This window comes from Oryx dammah, unplaced genomic scaffold (assembly GCF_014754425.2).
Source record: "Oryx dammah isolate SB20612 unplaced genomic scaffold, SCBI_Odam_1.1 HiC_scaffold_10, whole genome shotgun sequence".
NCBI lineage: Eukaryota > Metazoa > Chordata > Mammalia > Artiodactyla > Bovidae > Oryx > Oryx dammah.
In genome coordinates this window covers 18,200,998-18,225,598 of record NW_024070194.1, presented here as the reverse complement: position 1 = coordinate 18,225,598, position 24,601 = coordinate 18,200,998, and the positions used below count along the sequence as shown (strand labels likewise).

The 24,601-nt window shown below is 42.7% G+C and overlaps 1 protein-coding gene across 5 annotated transcripts in view; it reads left to right on the top strand.

Annotated features, from left to right (window-relative positions):
- Positions 1–24,601, top strand: part of PHF20 (PHD finger protein 20) — a 136,043-nt gene that overhangs the window by 96,858 nt on the left and 14,584 nt on the right. For all 5 annotated transcript variants that reach the window (XM_040247416.1, XM_040247417.1, XM_040247413.1 and 2 more), the window contains 5 exons: positions 9,611–9,709; positions 10,702–10,866; positions 12,247–12,425; positions 21,239–21,338; positions 24,165–24,360. In XM_040247416.1, the coding sequence (XP_040103350.1) occupies positions 9,611–9,709; positions 10,702–10,866; positions 12,247–12,425; positions 21,239–21,338; positions 24,165–24,360 (739 nt within the window). The remainder of the gene's footprint in view (positions 1–9,610; positions 9,710–10,701; positions 10,867–12,246; positions 12,426–21,238; positions 21,339–24,164; positions 24,361–24,601) is intronic.

Below are 24,601 nucleotides of genomic sequence, written 5' to 3'. Positions count from 1 at the left end.
GCTCCTGCTTATGTGTAATCTGAGCTCTTCACAGATCTAATCTCCTTTCCAAAATGATGTAGAACTAGGTACACATAAGAAAGGGCTCCTTCCTGTGGGGAGAAAAGCACAGAAACAGATACAGTGAGAACTTCTAAGCTGTATGTAAAGAATGTATGAAGTGCCATGGAAACACAGATTGAAGTATTTGCCTGTAGAGCAGGGGCTGGAAGTTCCAGAGGAGGAGGTGACATTTGCGATAGGCCTGAAAGGGTGAGGGTAGGTAGGGGGTGGACCGGGAGGCAGGGGACTAGGAAAGGAATCCCTATGCCAGGAACAAGCAGATCAGAGTTCAGAGTCACTGACAGGAACAAGCTGCTGTCGTCTGTCCCTCGGGTACCCTTCTGACTCTGGCCCTCGTGTGTTTCCTCTTCCCTCAGCCAGGCCTTTAGTGAGATGCATTAATCTGGAAGGTCAGTTTAAATTTGCCTTTCCAAATGAGGCTTCTTAGAATACCAGAATCCATTTAGTAACTTCTCTTCCAGGGGTGAATTCAGGCTTCCTTGGTGTTGGCTTTTAATTCTTCATAGGTGAGTTCAGTCCTGAGTAGAGATTTGGCCCAGAAAGACTATTTGAGGATCAAAGGGAACCTCACCTGTGCTTATTACCTATTGTTATGTCCATTTCGTTCATATTCTCACTCTGGGTAAACTTTGGCTAGGCTAAAAGGTGCCTTGGAGCACCAGAGTGGGCACTTCTTTGTCTGTACCTTTTCTTGTGGTGCTAGACTGACCTTCTCATAGAACCATTCCCTCTCCCCTTAGAGAGAAGGGAGCAATAGGAACTTAATTGGGATGTAGATTATGGGTGCCTTAAAGAGACAACCAAAGAGGTGGGCTTAAGATGGAGGTTAATTTATGTCTCTGGCAAAACTGTAGGCTTCGTACGGTGACTCTGCTATGGTCTGAGCAGTTGTCCAGGGCCAGCTTCCTCCTCAGTATCCCACCAGCCCAGGGTGTTGTTCTCTCTGCATGGACCAGCATCACTCACTACCTTGCCTGTCTTTCAGCTGCTGGTAAGGGAAGGGTGAGGCATGCCTTTTTCTTTTAAGGGCACATCTCAGAAGTGCCACACATTACCTCTGTTCATATCCCATAAGCCAGGACATCTGGATATCCACACCTTGCTTAGGGGAAGCTGGCAAGTATACCCTTTTCCTGTGGGAGAGGTGGAGAAGTGGGTATTGGGGAATGCATAGTAGTCTCTGCCATATGAGGTAAGGTGGAAAAAGGTAGGACTTGAGGGAGGGGTTTAGTGGAGGGCTCCTTTGGGCCAGAATCTGGGTGGGATCCAAGATAGACAGATGAAGTGACCTTGTTAGGAAGCCATGAGATGGCTTCCTGTAATGGGTAGTGAGGATCCCTCCAAGGGTGTACACACTCCTGCTCTGCCCTCAAGATGCTGTCCCCTCATGCAGGTGACAGCAGGCTCTGGTCACTTGTCCCCAGCATGTGGCAGTGCTCTGTGGTATACAGGCAGTTCCCCTGTGGCTGGAGGGTGATGTCATTTTTTCCTGCTTCCCTTCTGGAAGCAGCAGTCTGGTGTCCTTTTGCTCTCACAGCACAGTGAGGGTCTGAGGGAGAAGTAGGGAGCAGGCTGTACAGAGGGAGTGAGAAAGGCTCTGGTGTTTCTCCTGATGGCCACCTGCAGCCTGGGGGGAGGACAAGTGGCCCCATCCCAGAAAAGCCTGGCCCTCCTCAGGCGACAAGCTGCTGCCTACTCCAGGGCCCTGGCAGGAAGTCACTCTTCGTCCAAGTCTGAGCTTTTGGGAAGAAGCCCTGCAGCCAAGCGTCTGTTCTGTGGGTCGTGGAACAGTTGGTCAAGCTGTTCAGAGAGAGACCTGACCGCAAACCAGCCCCACTTTCCAGGGGGAGAGTTTCACAGGTGAGGTAACACCAGTACCTGTTTGAGTCCTTGTCACGTGCCGGCCACTGTTCTGAGTTTTTTACTTGTATCGTCTTACTTAATCCTCAAAGCAAACCCTATGAGACAGGTACTGTTGTGCCCACTTGATGGGTCAGAAACTGGTGCTGATGAGGCGGATTAACTTGAACAGCATCAACACATCTAGCACGTGGCATAGCCAGGATTTGAACTTAGTTGCAGTGCACGTATTCTCCCCTCTGGGCCGTATACCAGGGAAGGGTGCCCTGCTGCTGGACCCTGCAGTGGGGAATAGAAGTGCCTCCTTGCAGGAGACTTCCTGTGCACATGGCTAGACCGAACGAGTGAGTTTTTCTTGTTGTCACCTTGTCTGTCCCTGTTCCTCAGAGACTCACTTGAGTTAGCTTAGTCCCTGATGGACAGTTCTCCCTATGGGTTCTGCCACCTCAGGCCACGTGTGACTTGACAGCCTTCAACCAGGAGCTAGGGTGAGCCTATGAAGGCTTGCTCTCTTCCCTCTGTGTTCAAGAAACACAGACTCCTATAGAACAACTTTGTAAAATATCTCTTCTTTTTATCCTCGTTGCTTACTTCTCTAATTGCAGCCTCAGGAGGGTACTCTTTAAGGCTTAATATGACCGTATTTCTGAACAGCTGCAATACTTAGGATGCTTTTAGTTACAAGTAACAGGAAACCCAATTCAATTTGATTCTGCAGTAAAGAGGATGTGTGAGTCCACGTTAATAGGGAAGTCTGGGGAAGGCGTACTGCTCCAGGACTGTTGGTTGTCTTATCATGTCACCTCTCACTGCTGTTTTTACATTAAACCCTTGTGGTCAGAGGATGGAAGCCAGAAGCATTTAAGGCTTCATGCCACTTCATTCAAATCTAACAGTAAAGTAAGAATATACCCTTTTTATAAACTTTAGACCAGAGTCCCAAGTTCGGGTTGGATTAATTTATTCCTATACCTGCCTTATGAACCAGTTGGCTGAGGCTCAGATTGTCCAAGCCTATCACTGTGACAAGAGGCATGGGATTACTCTTATGTATTTAAGTGAGTGTGAGGTTAATCCTGTCCAAACTCTTAAATGCTGCACAGTGAAGGAAGGGTAGAAGAGATTCTGGGCTATACCTGCAATGTCTGTTGCACCCAGCAAGTCCACCCAGCAGACCCTGCACAGCCAAGGAGAGGGTGGCGGCGGTGATGTTGAATTGCAGAGCAGTTGGCATGCTCTGTGTTCATGTCCTATTTCAGGGACAGTGCACAGGGCCCACACATGGCCCAAGTACTCAGACCCATGTGTCTGAGTTCATCTTTTCTGTATACTAATTTGTATGATCTTGCATCTTCCCTGAATTTCACTTTCTCCTCTGTAAAGTGGTAATCATGTTAAGGTATAGATGTGTTTTGTTCAAAATTGAAGTTGATCAGTTTGAAGTTGCGCAATATAAAAATCCTTATATATAAAATTTGAATTAATGCAAATCCTAGCAAATTGAGAAAATCCATCAACCATATGATTTCAAAGCTGGTAGGCCAGTGAAAGTGTGTTCATTATGCCTTTATTTTCTGGGAATATTAGTCATGAGTTATGTGAATTTGACTAATGTGGGGTCTTCAGAAATCTCTTGTATGGAATGAACTTCCCCATCTTTTTTCTTACAGCCTGTGGGTTCCCTAAAGGATGCAATGATGTTTTATAAAATGTGAAATGCAAAAATTATTGCTAGAGAAACCCAAAGGAACTCCCATAACTGGGCATGCCCTGGATTTGGCAGTTTATACCCTACACTTGCAGCTTTCCTTCTCAAGGATTCAGAACCTAGGTTGTATCTCTTCAGCCAGATCTGCTAGTGTTTGGGTTAATGCTGTTAGCATTATATTAAGCTAGTGGATACAGCTACTTTAGGTCATTAAAATCTGAGTTTACAAATCAAGAACTGGATTGAGCAGTAGTTTTTATATGTGTATGGGTGGAGGTAAATCAAATTGCATCAATCATTTGCTCAAATTCATAGTAAAGACCAATATCCTGGTAAAACATAAACTGTTTTATTTCTCTCATTTCAGTGTTACATATTACTTTGTTTTCTTGTCTTATTGTGCTAGCTAGGATGTCTAGTACCATGTGAGTAGGAGTGTTGAGACGGTACATCCTTGCCTTGTTCCTGATCTTAAGAGAAAACATCCAGTTCTCAACATAAATATGAAGTTAGCTGTACGTTTTTTGTATCAGTAGATGTCCTTTATTCCGTTCTCTGAGAATTTTTATCATGAATGAGTGCTGGATTTTGTCAAATGCTTTTCCTGCATCAATTGATATATTATTTTTCTTTTTTAGTCTGTTGATATGGTTGCTGTTGTTTAGTTGTTGGGTCATGTCCAACTCTTTGGGACCCATGGACTGTGCCATGCCAGATTCTTCTGTCCTCCACTATCTCCTGGAGTTTACTCAAATTCATGTCCTTTGAGTTGGCAGTGCTATCTAACCATCTCATCCTCTGTTGGCTCCTTCTTCTCTTGCCTTCAATCCTCCTCAGCATGAGGGTCTTTTCCAGTGAGTTGGCTCTTCCCATCAGGTGGCCAGAGTATTGGAGATTCAGCTTCAGCATCAATCCTTCCAGTGAATAGTCAGGGTTCATTTCCTTTAGGATTGACTGGTTTGATCTCTTTGCTGTCCAAGGGACTCTCAACAGTCTTCTCCAGCATCACAGTTTGAAAGCATCAGTTTTTTGGTGCTAAGCCTTATGGTCCAACTCTCACATCCTTAAATGACTCCTGGAAAAACCATAGCTTTGACTATGTGTACCTTTGTTGGCAAAGTGATATCTCTGCTTTTAATACACTGTCTAGGTTTGTCATAGCTTTCCTTCCAAGGAGCAGGTGTCTTTTAATTTCATGGCTGCAGTCACTGTCCACAGTGATTTTGAAGCCCAGGGAAAGGAAATCTGCCACTGTTTCCATTGTTTCCCCCTCTATTTGCCATGAAGTGATGGGACCGGATGCCATGATCTTCGTTTTCTGAATGTTGAATTTCAACCCAGCTTTGTCACTTTCCTCTTTCACCTGCATCAAGAGGCTCTTTAGTTCCTCTTCACTTTCTGCCATTAGAATATCATCCACATATCTGAGGTTGTTGATATTTCTCCCAGCAGTCTTGATTCCAGTGTGTGATTCATCTAGCCCAGCATTTTGAATAATGTACTCTGCACAAAAGTTAAATAAGCAGGGTGATAATATACAGCTTGACACCATCCTTTTCCAATTTTGAACCAGTCCATTGTCCATGTCCAATTCTAACAGTTGCTTCTTACCCTTAAACAGGTTTCTCAGAAGACATGTATGATGGTCTTATACTCCCATCTCTTTAAGAATTTTCCAGTTTGTTGTGATCCACACAGTCAGAGGCTTTAGCAGAAGTAGATATTTTTCTAGAATTCCCTTGCTTTCTCCATGATCCAATGAATGTTGGCAATTTAATCTCTGGTTCCTCTGCTTTTTCAAAACCCAGCTTATACATCTGGAAGTTCTTGATTCACATTCTGGTCAAGTTTAGCTTGGAGGATTTTGAGCATAAACTTGATAGCATGTGGAAAGAGTGCAGTTGTACAGTAGTGCAAACATTCTTTGGCATTGCCCTTCTTTGGGATTGGAATGAAAACTGATCCTCTTCATGGATCACAGCTTTCTTGTGGCGAAGGAGCTTGTGTAATTCAATGAAGCTATGAGCCATGCTGTGCAGGGCCACAAAAGGCAGATGGATTATAGTGAAGAGTTCTGACAAAACGTGGTCCACTGGAGGAGGAAATGGTGAACCACTCCAACATTGTTGCCGCAAGAACCCCAGGGACAGTATGAAAAGGCAAAAAGATATGACACTGGAAGATGAGCACCCCAGGTTGGAAGGTGTCCATTATGCTCCTGAAGAAGAGTGGAGGACAATTACTAATAGCTGCAGAAAGAATGAGGTGGCTGGGCCAAAGTGTAAATGACACTCAGTTGTGGATATATCTGGTGGTGAAAGTAAAGTCCAGTGCTGTAAAGAACAGTATTGCATAGGAACCTGGAATGTTAGGTTCATGAATCAGGGTAAATTGGACATGGTCAAGCAGAAGATGACCAGCGTGAACATTGGCATCTTAATAATCAGTGAACTAAAATGGACATGAATGGACGAATTTAATTCAGATGACCTTTATATCTACTACTGTGGACAAGAATCCCTTAGAAGAAATGGAGTGCCATCATAGTCAACAAGAGAGTCCAAAATGCAGTACTTGGGTGTAGTCTCAAAAACAACAGAATGAACTATGTTCATTTCCAAGACAAAACATTCAACATCACAGTAATCCAAGTCTGTGCCCCAACTACTGATGCTGAAGAAGCTGAAGTTGACTGGTTCTGTGAAAATGTATAAGACCTTCTAGACTAAAACTAACATTAAAAAAAAAGATGTTCTTTCCATCCTAGGGGATTGGAATGAAAAAGTAGGAAGTCAAGAGATGTCTGAAGTAACACGCAAGTTTGGCTTCAAAGTACAAAGTGAAGCAGGGCAAAGGCTAACAGTCTTGTCAAGAGAACACACTGGTCATAGCAAACACCCTTTTCCAACAACACAGGAGACAGTTCTGCACATGGACATCACCAAATGGTCAATATTGAAATCACACTGATTATATTCTTTGTAGCTGGAGATAGAAAAGCTCAATACAGTCAGCAAAAACAAGACCTGGAACTGACTGTGGCTCCGATCATCAGCTCCTTATTGCATAATTCAGGCTTATATTGAAGAAAGTAGGGATAATATATACCCAACTGAATGCAGAGTTCCAGAGAATAGCAGGGAAAGATTAAGAAGGCCTTCTTAAATGAACAATACAAAGAAATAGAGGAAAACAATAGACTACATTAGTTGTTGAGCTAGCCTTCCTTTATACCTGGCATAAATCCCAGTTGGTCGTGGTATATAATTCTTTTTATACATTGTTGGGTTCAATTTGCTATTATTTTTGCATTTGTGTTCATGAGAGAAAATGGTCTTTAGATTTTCTTTCTTGTAATGTCTTTATATGATTTTAGTATTAAAGTAATGCTGGCTACATAGAATGAGTTCTAGTGGGCATTGCAGAAATGAGTTGTTTTGTTTCCATTCCTGAGGAAGACTGTTCCTAGGATTAGAGGAAAAGTAAATATTTTTGATAGCTTTTATGACATTTAGAAGACTTTTAACCATATCTTGCTAATTAATTGAATGATTTTGGCTAAGTCAACTTGTTTCTTTGGGCGCTGATTTTTGTTTGTTTTTGGCCACACCACAAGGTGTGTAGAATCTAGTTCCCAGACCAGGGATCAAACCCATGCCCCTGCAGTGAAAGTGCAGAGTCTGAACCACTAGACCATCAGGGAAGTCCCTGGGCCCTATTTTCTTAATCTTAAAAATAGTATTTTTGTAAATTAGACTGAGGTCTTTCCTTGAGTTCTTGTTTTTTGAGCTTTGTTCCCCAGTTGCAGAGTATCTTAATAGGAAGAGAGCTTAGAGACCCTAACGTCATGTGTTCTTTAGCCAGTAAATTAACTTCTGTCTGTAAGGCTAGGCTTACCAGCTGGGAGGTGCAGCCCACTATCTTCTCTGATAGTTCCTGGATATCTGATTGGGAGAGGGACTTGGGCGATAGTGCTGACTTGATGCTAGAGAGCCAGTTGAACTGTTTTTAAATGTCTTTATGATATCAAGCTGGTGTCTGCCTCACCAAACTTCAGTTTCCTCATCTGTAAAGCTGGAATGATACACACAGTTGGTTGTCAGGACTGAATGAGATATTTGCGATTGTTGCACACAAGTGCTCAGTTAAAATCAGTTGAATCTGGATGTTCACTCTACTCCACACTTGCTTTGTGATCCATCTTGATTCCACATCAGAGTCACTTGAAGAGTATTTTTAAAAAACCCTGATGCCTTGAAAAATTTCGCTAAGTTAAAGAAGCCAGACACAAAAGGTCACATATTGTATGTGTATGAAATGCCCTGAATGGATGAATCCACAGAGCCAGATGGAGATTGGTGGTTGCCAAGGATTGAGGGTTTGGGGAAAATCTGCTTAATGGGAAGTGGTTTTACTCTGGGTTGATGGGAATGTTTTGGAACTAGGGTAGAAGTGGTTGCCAGTATTGTGTACTACATGCTGTTGTATTGTTCCTTCTCAGCCACCACCCCCCAAGCCTCCCCCACCTTCCCTACAGCTTTATTAAAGCTTACTTGTTGTTGTTCAGTGGACTGCATATATTTATATTGTATAATTTAAATATGTACCTGGACATTACCACAGTAAGATGGTAAACCTGTCGATTATCTCTTAAAATTTCCTTGTGCCCTCTTTTAATTCCTCTTTTCCGTTCCTCCCCACTCTCTCATCCCCAGGTAGTCACTATTCTGCTTTCTATTTTATAGATTAGTATTTCAATTTCTAGAATTTTATATACATAGAATTATGCAGTATGCACTAGATTTTATGTGACTCCTTTTACTCAATATACTTATTTCACTTATAAGTATTTACTTTTGTTGTTGCATATTATTTATATGCAACATATTTATACTTTTATTGTTGAAAATATTTCATTGTATAAACACACCACAAATTATTTGTCCATTCACCTGGTAATGGACATTTGGGCAGTTTTCAGCTTGGGAGATTACAACTAAAGCTGTGGGCATTCATGTACAAGTCTCAGTGTGGACATAAGTTATCCTTTCTCTTAGGAGTGGGGTGGCTGGGTCAGAGGATATGTGTATATTTAAACATGTCTTAACATTGAAAAAGTAAAGCATGAGCAGTTATTTGAAATGCTACAGATATGTTTGATGAGAAAGAAGAAACAACTGGAGTTTTGCAATGGTGAAGCTATTAATAACTTGAAAACTGCAGCTTCTGTTGAGTGGTAGGGGGAAGCTTTTTAGGTGGGAATTAGGAAAACTGAATTGAGAAGTTTGGCAGGAAGTGTTGATAACTTCAGAAGCTTTGCTGTGAAAAGAGTTGTGGCTTTTGGAAGGTGTGAATTGTTCCTTTTTAAATGGATATTTTTATATGGTGTGAATTGTACTTCAATTATTTAAAAAAAAAAAAAGAATCATCATCATCATCAAGCAAACAAAATCCTGACGTTCAGGATTCAAACCAGTTAAATCAGAATCTTTTTGTGTAGGACCCGGGCATTCACTTTCTGAAATCTTCCTTGGTGATTGCAAAGTGTAGCCAGTGTTCAGGAATAGTGATCTAAGTAAGGTTGGCAAACTTTTTCTGTAAAAGACCAGACAATAAGTATTTTCAGCTTTGAGGCCCAGAAGTTCTCTATTTTTACTCCTCACATCTGTCACTGAAGCATGGCAGCAGCTGCGGTCAACATTTAACAAATAAGCATAGTGTATTTCAATAAAACTTATTTCCAATAACAAGCAGTGGGCTAGAGTTTGCCAGCCTCTAGTCTAAAGACTCAGAAGGGGCTTTAGAGAAGGGGCTGCAGCAGAGTGGTGAGGGAGATGCAAGATGACCTCCCAGGCAGTACCCAATTGGGAACTGTGTTCTTCTGCCCATTTTAGTTCTTAGTTACTTAAGCATAAATATCCTGGCATTAAAAACAGAATGTTAGAATTCCAACACTTACACGCTTCTATTTAATTCTAGCTGCAAAAGACAAGGAGAAGAATAAAGAGAAGAAATTCAAAGAGTTTGTGAGGGTGAAACCAAAGAAGAAAAAGAAAAAGAAAAAGAAAACCAAACCTGGTAAGTTTTCCCCGGGGCATTTCACTTGGGTTTCCTTACAGGTAAGAGGGGTTGCTTCTTCTGAGGAGAGGCAGGGTCAGCAAGCCTATAATGGAGCTTGTGGGATCGGCCTAGCACGGGCAGTGACAGCGGAAGAGCCCACTTACCCTGGGTGCCTCAAGGCCGCACTGGCGTATAGAAAGCCCTCCCTCGTCCTGTGTTGGCCAGCATTGCCCATCACAGTGAAAGCATCATTGTAGGAGAGGATATGCAGGTGAATAACTGTATTTGTTTGCATACACAACTTTTTTTTAGTTTTTATTGTGTTTATTTGTAAACTTTTAATTTTGTATTGGTGTATAGCCAATTAACAATGTTGTGATAGTTTCAGGTGAACAGTGAAGGGACTAAGCCATATACATGTATCTGTTCTCCCCTGTACTCCCTTCTCATCCAGGCCGCCACATAACATGAACAGAGTTCCCTGTGCTACACACTAGGACTTTGGTTACCCATTTTAAATATAGCAGTGTGTACATGTCCATCCCAAACTCTCTAACGCTTCCCCCACTCCTTCCCCCAGCAACTGTAAGTTCGTTCTCTAATTGTGTGCACACACAACTCTTAAATGTACATTTCTGAACCCTTTTAAGAAAGGATATATCTCTTTAAAAGTATGTGCCTAGCTCCAACAAAAATACCGATTTTTAAGAAAATCAGTGCTCCAGTCTTGGGAGCTAAAGGAATGCCACGTTTTATTCTCAAACCATCTTCTGGCTTAGAGAAACAATCTTCTCAGAAAAGGAGGGAGAAGGGTGGTGGTGAGGAGGAAGGCTTTGGTTTTGAGGTTCTTAGAGGTAACTATAAGTATTAACCTGTACTCGTTTGTAGCTGAATTCCTCCTGAGTATTTGAGCTGTTTGACCAGCAGAGCTGTTGGTTGGATGGTATTGATTCTGGAATGCCCTGGTGATGTCTAGGGGTGCTAATTTCTTCTTGATCTTGTTCTTCCAGAATGCCCTTGCAGTGAGGAGGTCAGTGACACTTCCCAGGAACCTTCTCCACCTAAGACATTTGCTGTTACCAAGTGTGGTTCCTCACACAAGCCTGGTGTCCATATGAGCCCACAGATCCAAGGCGCAGAGTCTGGAAACCACAAAGGGAAAGTGAAAGTATCTGGTAAGGAGGCTCTCTGCTGGCTTGACCATTTGTACAACACTATAGTCTGAGACGGAGAAGGCAATGGTACCCCACTCCAGTACTCTTGCCTGGAAAATCCCATGGATGGAGGAGCCTGGTAGGCTGTAGTCTGTGGGGTCGTGAAGAGTCGGACACAACTGAGCGACTTCACTTTCACTTTTCACTTTCCTGCACTGGAGAAGGAAATGGCAACCTACTCCAGTGTTCTTGCCTGGAGAATCCCAGGGATGGGGGAGCCTGGTGGGCTCCATCTGTGGGGTCACACAGAGTCGGACACGACTGAAGTGACTTAGCAGCAGCAGCAGCATAGTCTGAGAATGCTGGATTTATGTTGATATTGTAGTCTACTCTTAGGCCTTCTGCAAGTAATTGTTAGATCTTTTAAATAAAAAGTACATCAAATAAATGGAGAAGAAAATGGCAACTCACTTCAGTATTCTTGCCTGGAAAATCCCATGGACAGAGGAACCTAGTAGGCTACAGTCCATGGTGTTGCAAAAGAGTTAGCAGCTGAAAAGAAAAACAGACATCAAATAAAATAGGCCATTAGCTATAACTTTCCTGAATTTCCCTTCTCTCCAATTTTGGTCTTAGTATAATGTCTCATAGGTACCCCTCAGCCAGTGTGTCTATAACCAATTTCATTATCCTTCTTTCCCTTGCACACCTACCTCCCTGTTCCTTCGTTTCTTGTTGGTGGCCTCTGCATCTAACCTGGTTGCTTGGGGAAATCCAAGTCAACCTTGAAGCTTCCCCATCATCAGCAACTCATAGGATGATCATGAGTTTAAAAACAGTTAATAAATATATTTAAAGTACTTACAACAGTGTCTGGTACAGAATAAGTGATCAGTAAATGTTAGCTGTAATTATCACTAATCAGGCACCCCAGACTAGATATTCTAGTTCTGACTATCCTTGGAATCTTCCCCTTCCTCATTCTCCAAGGTTTACAGAGTTTTGAAGGTGACTGTGGATACAGACTTTGCTGTAAACCAGGTCCTGGGTAGCTGGGGTGAGGTTGAGGAATATGTTGGTGTCATTAGGGATGGTAATCTGTAGGGTTCACGGGGAGTTGCAATTTCTCTGCCATTGAGCTCTGTGACCTTGAGCAGCTACTTAACCTTGGGCTTCAGTGTCAGGAAAATGAGGAAAGGGAGCTCAGTTTACTGCCATGCAGCAGATATTGTTTGGGCTGTTAGTAGATGACAGGCCCAAGGAACTAATTGGAGTTCATATTTCCCAGCTCTGTGAAAGCTCACGGAGGAGAGGGTCTATAAGGTCATTTGTTACAGGTCTTGGTGATCTAGGGTTGATTATTTTTTTATTTTGTGACTGTTGTTTTCCCTTTCCTCGTAGAAGAGGATAATCTGAGTGAGTCCTCTTCCGAGAGCTTTCTTTGGAGTGATGAGGAGTATGGCCAAGACATCGATGTGACCACTAATCCAGACGAGGAACTTGATGGGGATGACCGTTATGACTTTGAAGTGGTCCGCTGCATCTGTGAGATTCAGGAGGAAAATGACTTCATGATTCAGGTAGGTGGAGCTTCCAGAAGCCACAGGTCCAGAGAAACACAAACTGGTCCTTGGTGGGAATTTTGAAGGACTACTATTGGAGGCCAGCAAGAATCACAAGTCAGGTCAGAAGCCCCAGATAGGTGGTACTTTCAGCACTAGGTTGAGCGTTGCTTACTTGTTCAGCTTTCTCTGCATCTCAGGCCGGTAAATAACCTATTAATAGAATAAGAGAGGACTTGAGGGATCATTGAGTGTAAATCTCTCATGCTCTGCTTAGGCCAGCTGGACTCACCAATGGGAAGGGCCTTGCCTGTGGTCACACAGTGAGGAATTAAACAGTAGGGACCCAACACTCTGGAGACGCAGTTTGATCTTCCTATGGACCCATATCTTCTCTCTAGGGTAGATTTTCTTTAACCCTAATGAAATGGTGGCCAGTTTTAGAGCTTGTCTGTTTCTTACTCTTTATTTCCCTGGCATCTGTAGTTGTCATCTCCATTTCTGGGCTGTGTCTCCTGGCGGGGGTGAATGGGGGGGAGTCCCTTGCCTGCTCTGGGAGACTGTCACTGGCTAGCACCTGCCTGCCTCTGCCCTTCTCTTGCTCTTAATCACAGTCGTGCTGGAGGTGACTGTTGCCTGGTTGACTCCCTGGACTGTCATAAATACCCTGGGTGTTCAGGGATCCTGAGTTTTTTACATAAGTCACGTGTACATTGGTTAGAACTATGTTAGGAGTTTTTTTCTCTGAATAACCTTCATGGCAGCCTCTGGGAATTGAAGGTACGTGAATGGTCTCCAGTAGCTCCTGCTATTTATGATCTTTAGTGTGCATTAGGTCAGGCTTCCCTGGTGGCTCAGTCAGTAAAGACTCTGCTGTAATACAAGAGGCCCAGGTTTGGTCCCTGGGTCAGGAAGATCCCCTGGAGAAGGAAATGGCAACCCACTCCAGTATTCTTGCCTGGAATATCCCATGGACAGAGGAGCCTGGTGGGCTACAGTCCACGGGTCACAAGAAGTTGGACATAACTTGGCAACTAAACCACCACCATGCGTTAGGTCAGTTGTTCTCAGACTTTTTCAGCATCAGAACCCCTTGCCCATGCAGACTCTTTCACAGAACCCCAAAATGTATAACAGGTAAAAGCAGTAGTTTTGAAAGCTCAGAATGAATAATTTTTACTTTGAAGTTCAGAAATGGCCTCTTTCGGTGAGGTCTAATATGCATTCAGGGTGGTGTGCTGGTTGCTGACTTGGAGCATTTCAGTGTCTCCGTTGTTTTCTTCTTTTTGTGAGATAAGCCTAATGAACATGGCCATTGCGTGGGCAACTTTTCCTAAATAGCATGCTATGTAGTCACTTTAATTAATCAGAGACAGGCAGAAAAGCTTTGTTTTAAGGACAGCATAGTACTTGGTTAGCCTAACAGTACCGAATTATGTGCACTGTTATGGGCTCTTAGCATATGTTGTCTTAACATTAAGCTTGGAGTGTGCAGTTTTTTGCTTTATCTTTTCTTTTGAAATAGTCCCATTTTATAAAACACACCTGTGTGTAGAATCTCTGAAGCTCAGTGCAATATAATTCAAAAACTTATATAACATGAAACATCCCCCCGCTTTTTTAAGCAGATTTTTTTTTTTTAATTTGGTTTTAAAAATATGTTGAGGATTGTTAGTTTTTATCCTGTCTCTCTGGGCATGTGCTCAGTTCTGGGCGTTGGAAGCCTGATTTGGTCCTCATATGTCTGCAGAAATCATTAGTGATTGAGTAATGAAGGCCTCTCCTGGCAAGGCTCTTCCGGCACATCGGTATAGGAGATGCAGTTCTGATCCACCATGGTACTTTCTCCATTGAGTTTTCTGTAAGTGGCAAGGATCATGGGGTGTTTGGGGGATAGAGCTTGAAGTACCACTTTTGTGCTATGAAACTAAGTTTGGAAAATTGAGGCCACATCAGCTTTTACATGGCTGAGTCCATTTTGTGCTTCCTAGGCTCCACTTCCAGCTCAGCTTCCCCCTAGCTCAGCTCAGCACTGTGGCTTGCTTTTTGGCATTGTGGTGGTGACGAGCTCACTTCAGAACACCGTGGGTTTTGCTGTAGAATAATTGGTGTTCACTTGCTGCCAGCTGGCTTTGTGTTATAAAGGGACAGTTCCTGACTTAATCTGTCATCATGAGCAGGGTATCTTTTCTACAGTAATTTCAGCAAAAGGCATAAATTTAAAGGAAGCTAATATGAATAAATGGGACTTCCCAGCTGGCTCAGTGGTAAAGAATCTGCCTGCCAAGCAGGGGATATGAGTTCAATCACTGGGGATATGGGTTGGAAAGATGCCCTGGAGAAGGAAATGGCAACCCACTCCAATATTCTTGTCTGAAAAATCCCATGGACGGGGAGCCTGGCGAGCTGCAGTCCATGGGGTAGCAAAGAGTCAGACACAACTTAGTGACCAAACAGCAACAGCAGCAGCAGAAACAAGTACAGTTTAAACCTTTAAAATGTATTCATCTAGTTTTAAATACATTCATTGTCTAGGAAAGTTCAAGTCATTTTTTCCCTTAAAATTTTAACTTACATTGATAATTTGCACAGTCATGGAATACATTTAGAATTTGTTTTGTAGAAGATTACTTTAGCGAAATAGTTTTCTTTGTTCATTTCATTATTTGGTATCAGTATTGTTCATGTATATTATTATTTGATTTTATTTACCAGTGCAAATTTAAATCACTGGAAGGTTAAAATCCTATTTAATAATCATGAATGTTTGAGAAATCTGGGTACCACATAAAAAATGAACATCAAGAAACTCATTTAATATTTGAATTATTTTAATTGCTCTAGGGCAGGTTTGGCAAACTTTTTCTTAAAGGACCAGATAATAAGTATTTTAGGCTTTGGTCATTTGGTTTCTGTCACAACTGCGCAGCTCTGCCCCAAGCAGCCAGAAGTAGTACCAAAAAATGAAGGAGTATGGTTATGTTTGTATAATACTTAATTTACCAAAATAGGACTTAAGCTGAATTTGGCCTGTGGGCTATAGTCTGTTGACCTTTGCCCTAGAGCAACAAATATATAACATTAGGTGCCAAACCCCAGTGAAAATTGTATAGCATCTTTAATAAGAAGCCCATATAAAAAACTTGTTCGCTTTCCCTGGAGACAATCTTCGCCATGTTCTTGTGCGTAACTCCAGAAACATTCAGTGGCAAAATAAGCAGTAATACATATATTCTCTCCATATTTTCCCTTTTTGTAAGGTGGCGCTAGTGATAAAGAACCTGCATACCAATGCAGGATACCTGAGAGATGTGGGTTCGATCCCTGGGTTGGGAAGATCCCCTGGAGGAGGACATGGCAACCCACTCCAGTATTCTTGCCTGGGGAATCCCATGGACAGAGGAACCTGGCGAGCTATGGTCATTAGGGTCAAAAAGAGTTGGACATGACTGAAGCAATTTAGCATGGATGCATACATAACATAAAGTTTACTGTCTTTTAAATTTTTTTTAATTGGAATATAATTGCTTTACAATGTTGTATTAGTTTCTGTTGTACAACGACATCAATCAGCTATATGTTTACATACATCCCCTCCCTCTTGAGCCTCCATCCCATCTACCCTCTTCCCACCCTTCTAGGTCATCACAGCACTGAGCTGAGCTCCTGTGCTACATAGCTACTTCCCACTAGCTATCTGTTTTACACATGGTATTGTAGATATGGCAATATATCTCTCAGTTCATCCCACCCTCTCCTCCCTGTGTCCACAGGTTTGTTCTCTACATCTGCGTCTGTGTTCCTGCCTTGCAAATAGGCTCATCAGTACCATTTTTCTAGATTCCATATGCATACATTCAGTTCAGTTCAGTCGCTCAGTAGTGTCCAACTTTTTGCGACCCCATGGGTTGCAGCACGCCAGGCCTCCCTGTCCATCACCAACTCCTGGAGTTTATCCAAACTCATGTCCATTGAGTTGGTGATGACATCCAACTGTCTCATCCTCCGTTGTCCTCTTCTCCTCCCACCTTCAATCTTTCCCAGCATCAGGGTCTTTTCTAATGAGTCAGCTCTTCGCATCAGGTGGCCAAAGTATTGGAGTTTCAGCTTCAACATCAGTCCTTCCAATGAACACTCAGGACTGATCTCCTTTAGGATGGACTGGTTGGATCTCCTTGCAGTCCAAGGGACTATCAAAAGTCTTCTCCAACACCACATATATGATATTTGTTTTTCTCTTTCTGACTCTGTATGACAGACTCTTGGTTTATCCACATTGCTAATTTACCAGACTAACCATTTTTAAATTTACGCGGCATTAAGTGAACTGGCATTGACTAGATCATTTACTTTGCTGTGCAACCATCTTTTTAAAAATTTAAACACACGTTATTTTAATACATAGTATTTTCAATATCTTTTTTTCATTTAATAATATATAAGTTGAAGACCTTTCCATTTTCAAATCTCAAAAAGCTTCCCCAGTCCTTTTTATAGCTGCACAATGAATCATTTATTTATTTAACCTTTCCCTTATTGATTGACATTTAGATTGTTCCTAGTCTTAATAGCAGTATAATGAATGATTTTATGTAAGTATACCTGTGAGACTGAGGTTTTTTATTTTTTTTTTTCTGGACTTGTTTATCTCACAAGACCTCAAAAAATTGTCAGAAACTCACCTTTATTCCCCCTTGAGCCCACCTAACCCAATCTTCAGTACAAGACAAAAGACTCAGTTTGAGCAGAAACAAGAACACCAGAATAAGAGTGAAACTGAGTTTTAAAGTAGAGTTTCTGGGCAAAAGTTTGTGTGCCTTTGTTATTTTGAGAAATACTGTTATATATTATTTGTTATAACAACACTATAGAAATCCTCCCTGGTGTACCAGGGGCTTCCCTGGTAGCTCAGCTGGTAAAGAATCCCCCTGCAATGCAGGAGACCCCAGTTTGATTCCTGGGTCAAGAAGATCCGCTGGAGAAGGGATAGTCTACCCACTTCAGCATTCCTGGGTTTCCCTGGTAGCTCATCTGGTAAAGAATCTGCCTGCAATGTGGGAGACCTGGGTTCTATCCCTGGGTTGGAAAGATGCCCTGGAAAAGAGAACAGTTGCCCAATCCAGTATTCTGGCCTGGAGCATTCCATGGACTGTGTAGTCCACAGGATCGCAAAGAGTTGGACACGACTGAGTGACTTTTCACTCACTGGTGTACCAAGAACAGCCTTACCAGTGCCCTTGTTACTACAGAGTATTATCAAACTTTTTTTATCCTTGCTCTTCAGGTAAAAACGATCTTCTAGTATAGCTATTTTGTAATTTATTTTAAAAAACTTAAAAAAATTATGATTGTGATTTTTCTGTGTTTTCCATGAGCTACAAAGAAGAAAACAAGGATGACCCAGATTATCTTCACCCAGAAATAACCACTGTTATTTTTAAATGCACACATACAAATGCATATATAAATGAAAATTATTATCTATAAACAGCTTTTCATGAGACTAACAAACACTTCTATGATGAAAGCAGTAAATGTTTAAAAATTTCAGGGAATACATAAAGGTATGAAGAATTAGTTGATATTTACATATAATCTCAAAATCTAGAAATACTAATGTGTATGCTTATTAGGCTGATTTGACTTCACATTAATTTATATTAATACAATTTTCTGAGAAAATTGTTAATTTGAACATCTTTTTAATGGTTAATTTGAACATCTTTTTACTTATTTGTCTTTTTCCTTTGAGCTGTCTGTTCATGTTCTTTATCCATTTACTTGTTGGATGGTTGGTCATTTTCCTGCTGGTTTGTATAGGCCTTTTGTCGATATGTTTTTGTATCAGCTGTGAGAATGGTTACAAGTATCTGTATCTGTTTGGTCATCTGTCTTTTGACTTGTCTTATAGATGCTTTGTTTTTATGAGGTCAAATATATCAAACTTTTCTTTAATAGCTTTTGAGATTTGAATAGGAGTTGATTCATTGGAAGTTCATAAAAGTCTACAGAAAACTCAATAAATGAATTTCTCCTGGTTTCTTCTGGTAGTTTTGAAGTTTCATTTATTTTTTAAAAACCATGTAAATATTTGATCTGCCTGGAATTTATCCTGATATAGGATGAGGGCTCTCGCTACCCAGTTGTTCCAACACCATGCCCCAGATTACAGAGCTACCTTTATTTACTGTATTTCTGTATGTAGTTTGTTTCTTATTCTGGATTCTGTCTTCTTTTCCATTGATTGCTCTCTATATTTGCTTGTACAATTCTATTTTAGTTATTATACCTTTTTTAATATGTTTAACATATCTGGTAGGGCTAGTATCCCCTTTTGTTTTTTTAATAAATTTCCTGGCTATTAGAATCAGCTTCTGTATAGTTCCAAAGATATTAGTTTATTGTTTTATTGGCACTACATTATTTTTATATATTAATCCAAGGAAAACTGCCATCCTTTTGATAATAACTCTTGCTATTAAGGAATAAAGTGCAGCTTATTCATTGACTTAAGTCTCTGTGTCCTTCAAATAATCAAAAATTTTCTTTATTTAGATCTTGCATGCTTTTATTCTTAGTCTTAGATTTATTCTTAGATAGTTTATCTTTTCTGTTACTGTTTCTGTTTGTTTCTAAACTTAAACTGTTTGGGAATGCCCTGGTGGGCCAGTGGTTAGGACTCGGTGCTCTCAGTGACTGAGGTTAGGGCCCTGGGTTCGGTCCCTGGTCTGGGACACGATCTTGCAAGCCTCAAACCTAGGTGCTCCCCACTAACCCTCGCTCTACAAGTTTTAAAAAGCTTTTTAATTATTTTAATTTTGTGGTGGCACTGCATGGCATGTGGGGTCTTAGTTCCCTGACCAGGGATCAAACCTTGTGCCCCCTGCACTGGATGTGCAGAGTCTTAACCACGGGACTGCCAGACCAAGTCCCCAATTTAAACTTTTAAAGAATGAACAATGTATATTAGCCCGACCCACATGAGAAAATTATTTTTAAAATTTCAGCTTATCTGTATTTGATTCAATTTTGGTGTCTCCTAGTTCTTAAAACACGAAGTCACTGGTGAGAGAGACTTTCGTTCTTAATTATTCGTCTGTTTTCTGCTACCAGCTGCCTTTGTTGTCTCACACCCTTTTCTTTCCCTCTGAGCCTTAGTTTGCTTGTTGGAAATGGAAGAATCTAGATGACATCTGAAGTCTCTCTTTCAGCTCTGCCCCTTTTGATTCTGATGTGATCAGCCCATAGAAGCCCTTTGATGCTGAGGCCTATCTGATTCCAGGTGGCTGTAGACTGTGAGCTTCAGCTTTTTTCCCTTGTGGCCAGGCCGGTGGTCCACCCTCAAACCATGTCAGAAGCGCACTATCCCCTTTCCAGAGCTGTCCAGCGGCCTAGGGCCTGCTCTGGAACTGCTGGGAGTATCCTGGCATCTCCCTGGGCGTCCCTTTCCACTCCATTCCTCCCCTGGACCTGAGCTCTCTGGCGTCCTCTCCTCAGGCCAGCTACCGCTCTCCCAGTGCTGCCCTCACCCTCTGCTCCTTTCTTTTTGCTCTCTGCCTCCTGCCCCTTCTCCCTTTCCTCCTTCCCCAGGGAAGGCAGTAGAGCCTAGGGGTTAAAAGAGCGGTCCCCAACCTTTTTGGCACCAAGGACAGGTTTTGTGGAAGACAGTTTTTCCCTGGACCTGGGGTGGGGAATGGTTTTATGATGATTCAAGTGCATTACATTTACTGTGCACTTTATTTCCATTAGTATTACATCAGCCCCACCTCAGATAATCAGCATTTGATTCCAGAGGTTGGGGACCCCTGGGTTAACAGAACTAGTTGTGCAGTTAGCTGGGCTTGTGTCAATCCACTGTTGCCTCTTCTCAGCTGTGTGACCTTTGGTGAGGTTTAGAGAGAAGCGCAGAGTGCTAGCACATGGTTGGGCTTCACTGCTGGCTCAGTGGTAAAGAATGTGCCTGTAATACAGGAGACCCAGGTTTGTTTCTGCGTTGGGAAGATCCCCTGGAGAGGGTGCATGACAACCCACTCCAGAATTCTTGCCTGGAGAATTCCATAGACAGAGGAGCCTGGCAGGCACAGTCGGACATGACTGAAGCAACTTAGCACATGCATAGCACATGGTTACTTCAGGAGGCATCACAGTGAATTAGCGTGCCCTTTTGTAGTAGGAATAGGCTCTTTATACATTAAAGCTGTGTGCTGGGCTCCACAGTATGACACATGACCCATTGATGCCTCACTGACAGCCCCACATGGTCAGTAGGAATAGTATCCTGTTTTACAAATGGGGAAACTGAAGCCCAGGGTGGAGAAGTGACCTGATCTGCAAACTCACACAGCTAATGAATGTCTGAGCCAGAATTCAAACTCAGATTTTTGTCTTTCTAACCTTCCTCTGAGGGCTTAAACAATTTTTCCTCTGTCTTTATAAAGTGATCAGAAAAGTATCCCTCTAGATATGGGAGGGAAAGTAGTCATTTTTCTGAGTTCAAGTACTGTGTAATCTAAATTCTCTTTATCTGTGCCGTCCAGTACAGTAGCCTCTAACCTCATACAACTATTGAGCACTTAATATGTGGCTGGTGGGAAAAGGAACTGAATTTTTAACTTCGTTCATTAATCTAAACGTTAAAAGCACAGGGTGGCTACGTGTATTGGCCAGTGCAGCTCTGCAAGTGGCTGCAGCTCAGCTCCCTTGTGAGTCCGTGGGGAGTGCCCTCCCTCCCTCCCACCTCCCAGTGCCCCTACCCCCACAGGTGGGTCTTATTTTTGGATGGAGGATTCCTTCTGAGTTTAATTTTTTTATTGCTTCTTTAATTCTAACAGTGTGAAGAGTGCCAGTGCTGGCAGCATGGGGTCTGCATGGGATTACTGGAAGAAAATGTGCCTGAGAAATACACCTGTTATGTTTGCCGAGACCCTCCAGGTAGCGATTTCTGGAGTCAGGGATCTTAACAGTATGTAGCCTTTTCCTTAGCACAGCGGGCGGTGCAGCAGCCTGAAGGTCTGGGGTCTTAAGACTCATTTCTTGAGTGTTGGCTAGACTCGGCCTCCTCGCTCTTGTTGCTAGCCACCTGGTGGCCAGCTGTCCTGAACTTGTCAGTAAGAGTGCGTGGAGAGGTTCACTTAGCGGAAGACCTGGCCTTGAACTAGAATCTTTGTGTATGTGTGTGTGTGTGTGGTTAAAAAATCATATAACCTGAGCTCAACCCTGTTAACAAATTTGTAAGTGTCTGGTACAGTGATTGTTTATAAAGTGCACGCACAGATCTCCATAACTTTCTCATCTGGTGCAACCGACACTCCGTGTGAACTGTGGGATGCTGTACAGGCTTGCATGTCGTCCCTGAGTGTGCTGGGCCATACTGATCTTTTCTCTGTTGTTCCGGTTTTAACATATGTGCTGCCAGAATGAACACCTTTTCCTTTTCTTGAGAGTTCATGAGGATGTGGGCCCTGACCTTGACTGCTCAGGGCTATTGGAGGGTTGCCAACCCTCCTCTGCTCCCTCTGGTGGCATCTGCCTTCCACTGCATCCTTGCCACCTAGAAGGGAGATGTGCCCTTGAGGTGGACGGGAAAGGTGTTTGCAAAGAGCCTGTCTGTCACCCAGAGGAGTGAGTTCTTTCCTTAGGATTGGTTCGTTTCATTGTTCATGACCGCAGGGCTGGCCTGTGGCTCTCGAGTGCCCCTTTCCAAAAATCTCAGGAATGGATTATAAATCTGTGTGGTTCTTGTCTTGCTGTCAGTGGGATGGGGACATTGTCGATGTGAGGTCTCTCCCCTTGGGTCCAATCCCATGATCCCCTTGCAGCTAGACAATGCTTGAGAGCCTCTGCTTCTGTTACTCCTTTTAGTAACAATGAGATGGCCCTGGTAGGAGCTCCTAGTCCTATATTTTTGCTTATGAGGAAGAAAGTGATGCCCAGGGATACAGATGACTTTCTTAATCCCATGAAGCAAATTGGAATTAGAACTAACTTGTGGGACTAACTCTCTTGATTTTGCTGGTTATATAGGAAGGGCTACCACAGTCATTTTCCAGCAAGTAGGGCCCCCTGGGGCCTGATAAGGTCTATTATGACACTGTGTCTTCTTGTGCTAGATTAGTCTATAGACAGAGAGCAATCTGCCTCTATTTTTCCCTTTACCCCAAGGAAAGAACATGGCCGGAAGAGTAGTCCATGAGTCATAGAATATAACTGATGGGTAGGATCTCAGAGACCACTTAGTTTACCCTTGACATTTAACAGGCAAGCATCAGGTCCAGAAAGGGCATGACTGGCATAAGATCACTCGGTTAGTGACAGATAGAAGATGAGAACTGGTGTCTCTGACCTTTGTCTTGTCAAACCGGTAATGCTGCTCTGAATCCTGCTGCTCAGGCCACCTCTGACAGCCGCTCTGAGGCTCCACACGTAGGCCCCAGGGCTCCTTTGGGGCATTGTTTAAGAAAATCTCTTCTGTCTACTTTGTCTCTCACTCTTTCCTCCACTTTTTCCTTTTAAGAAATCATATACACCATCTTCATCAATCCCTAGGCACTTTCTGGGCTTTTATAACTAAATTGCCAAGACGGAGTAGATTCCTCAAATTGAGCACTCAGTGACTGTCACATATACTGTCTGTGTTTGATTCTGCAGTGTCTTGGGCCAGAAGTTTAACCTAACAGAGCTATTCTTTAAAGGTTACTTAACAGAGTGGAGGTGGATCCCCACCATGTGTCTTAGTAAAGCCAGAAAGAGTCCAAGGACCTTGATAAGGATTGATTATTTTAGGGTTTTTAATAGCTATTGAGAGGTGAACAGCAGTCTGATTGGAAGCTGTTCCCTAGGCTTTTGCAATAGGAAACATTGCCAAGCCACATGTGGTTGTGTTTTCAGTCCAAGGATCCCTGTAGTGAACAGGACCACTGAGGCTGTTCAGTTCATCTGTCATTGTTAACAGGTGGGAAACGGACATCCAGAGAAGGGAGTAGGGTGTTCGTTCAGTTAGGTGGTAGGTGACAGTTGGAGGGGGCTTGGGGCGCCTTTCCAGGTGATAAATTCATTCAAGATGGCTTTTGCTGGACACTGGCATGAACAAAACAGTTCCTATTCTGGCTCTTAGTGGGGTTGGGGCCAGAAACAGATGTCAAAATAAGTCATATAAACAAAAACATATTAGCTAGGGATGAATGCTTTGATGGGACAAAAGTCCTCGGATAGGAAATGACTGGGAGGCACCAAAGAGGCTGTCTTACTTTGGGAGGTAACTAAGGGCCTGTCTGAGGAGGCAGTGGGGAGCCAGTTCTGCAAAGGTTTTGGGGAATAGCAGTCCAGACATGTGGGGGTGGGGTGCTGGAGCAGAGATCCTAAAACCAGAAGGAGCTTGATGTGTTCCAGAAAGGGTAAGGCAAGGAGGGGAGGGAGGAGCCAGGTCCTGCAGGCCTCATTAGACCAGAGTTAGGGCCTTGGGTTTTCTTTTGTTCACAGTAGAAAGTCATTGAAGGTTTTAAGTGGGAGAGGGAATGAGAAATTCCCACTCTGCCTCTGGCCAGTTGCAGAGATCAGGACATTAATAAACCTTTCTCACTACCTTATCCCTAGCACCTTGTAGAGAGCCCAGCATATAGTAGGTACCAGGTAAATGTATACTGGATGAATGAATGAACATATGCAAACAGCAGTAGTTTGTGTGATAACTGCGTGATGATGAAACGGTCTGGGTTTCCTTCAGACCAAGGATTAACTCTCTCATTGTCACTGCTGTAGGTCAGAGGCCTGGCTTCAAATACTGGTATGACAAGGAGTGGTTGAGCAGGGGACATATGCACGGCCTGGCATTTTTAGAAGAGAACTATTCCCACCAGAACGCCAAGAAGATCGTGGCCACCCACCAGCTTCTCGGCGACGTGCAGAGAGTGATCGAGGTTCTGCACGGCCTGCAGCTCAAGATGAGCATCCTGCAGTAAGTGTGGCACCTGCCGCTCTGGGGCTGAGTCTGGTTTGGCGTGGGCAGAGGGCAGGGTGAACGTGAGAAACTGGAGAGCCACGAAACCAGTGACGAGAAGAGTGAGTTTGAGACCTGTATTAAAAATTCTCAGTGACTTGATAAACATTTTTTTAAAATGTAACTCTATTGAGGTATAATTTACATATAATTAAGCTCACCTGTTTTAAATATTCATCTTTTAAAAATTTGTTTTTAA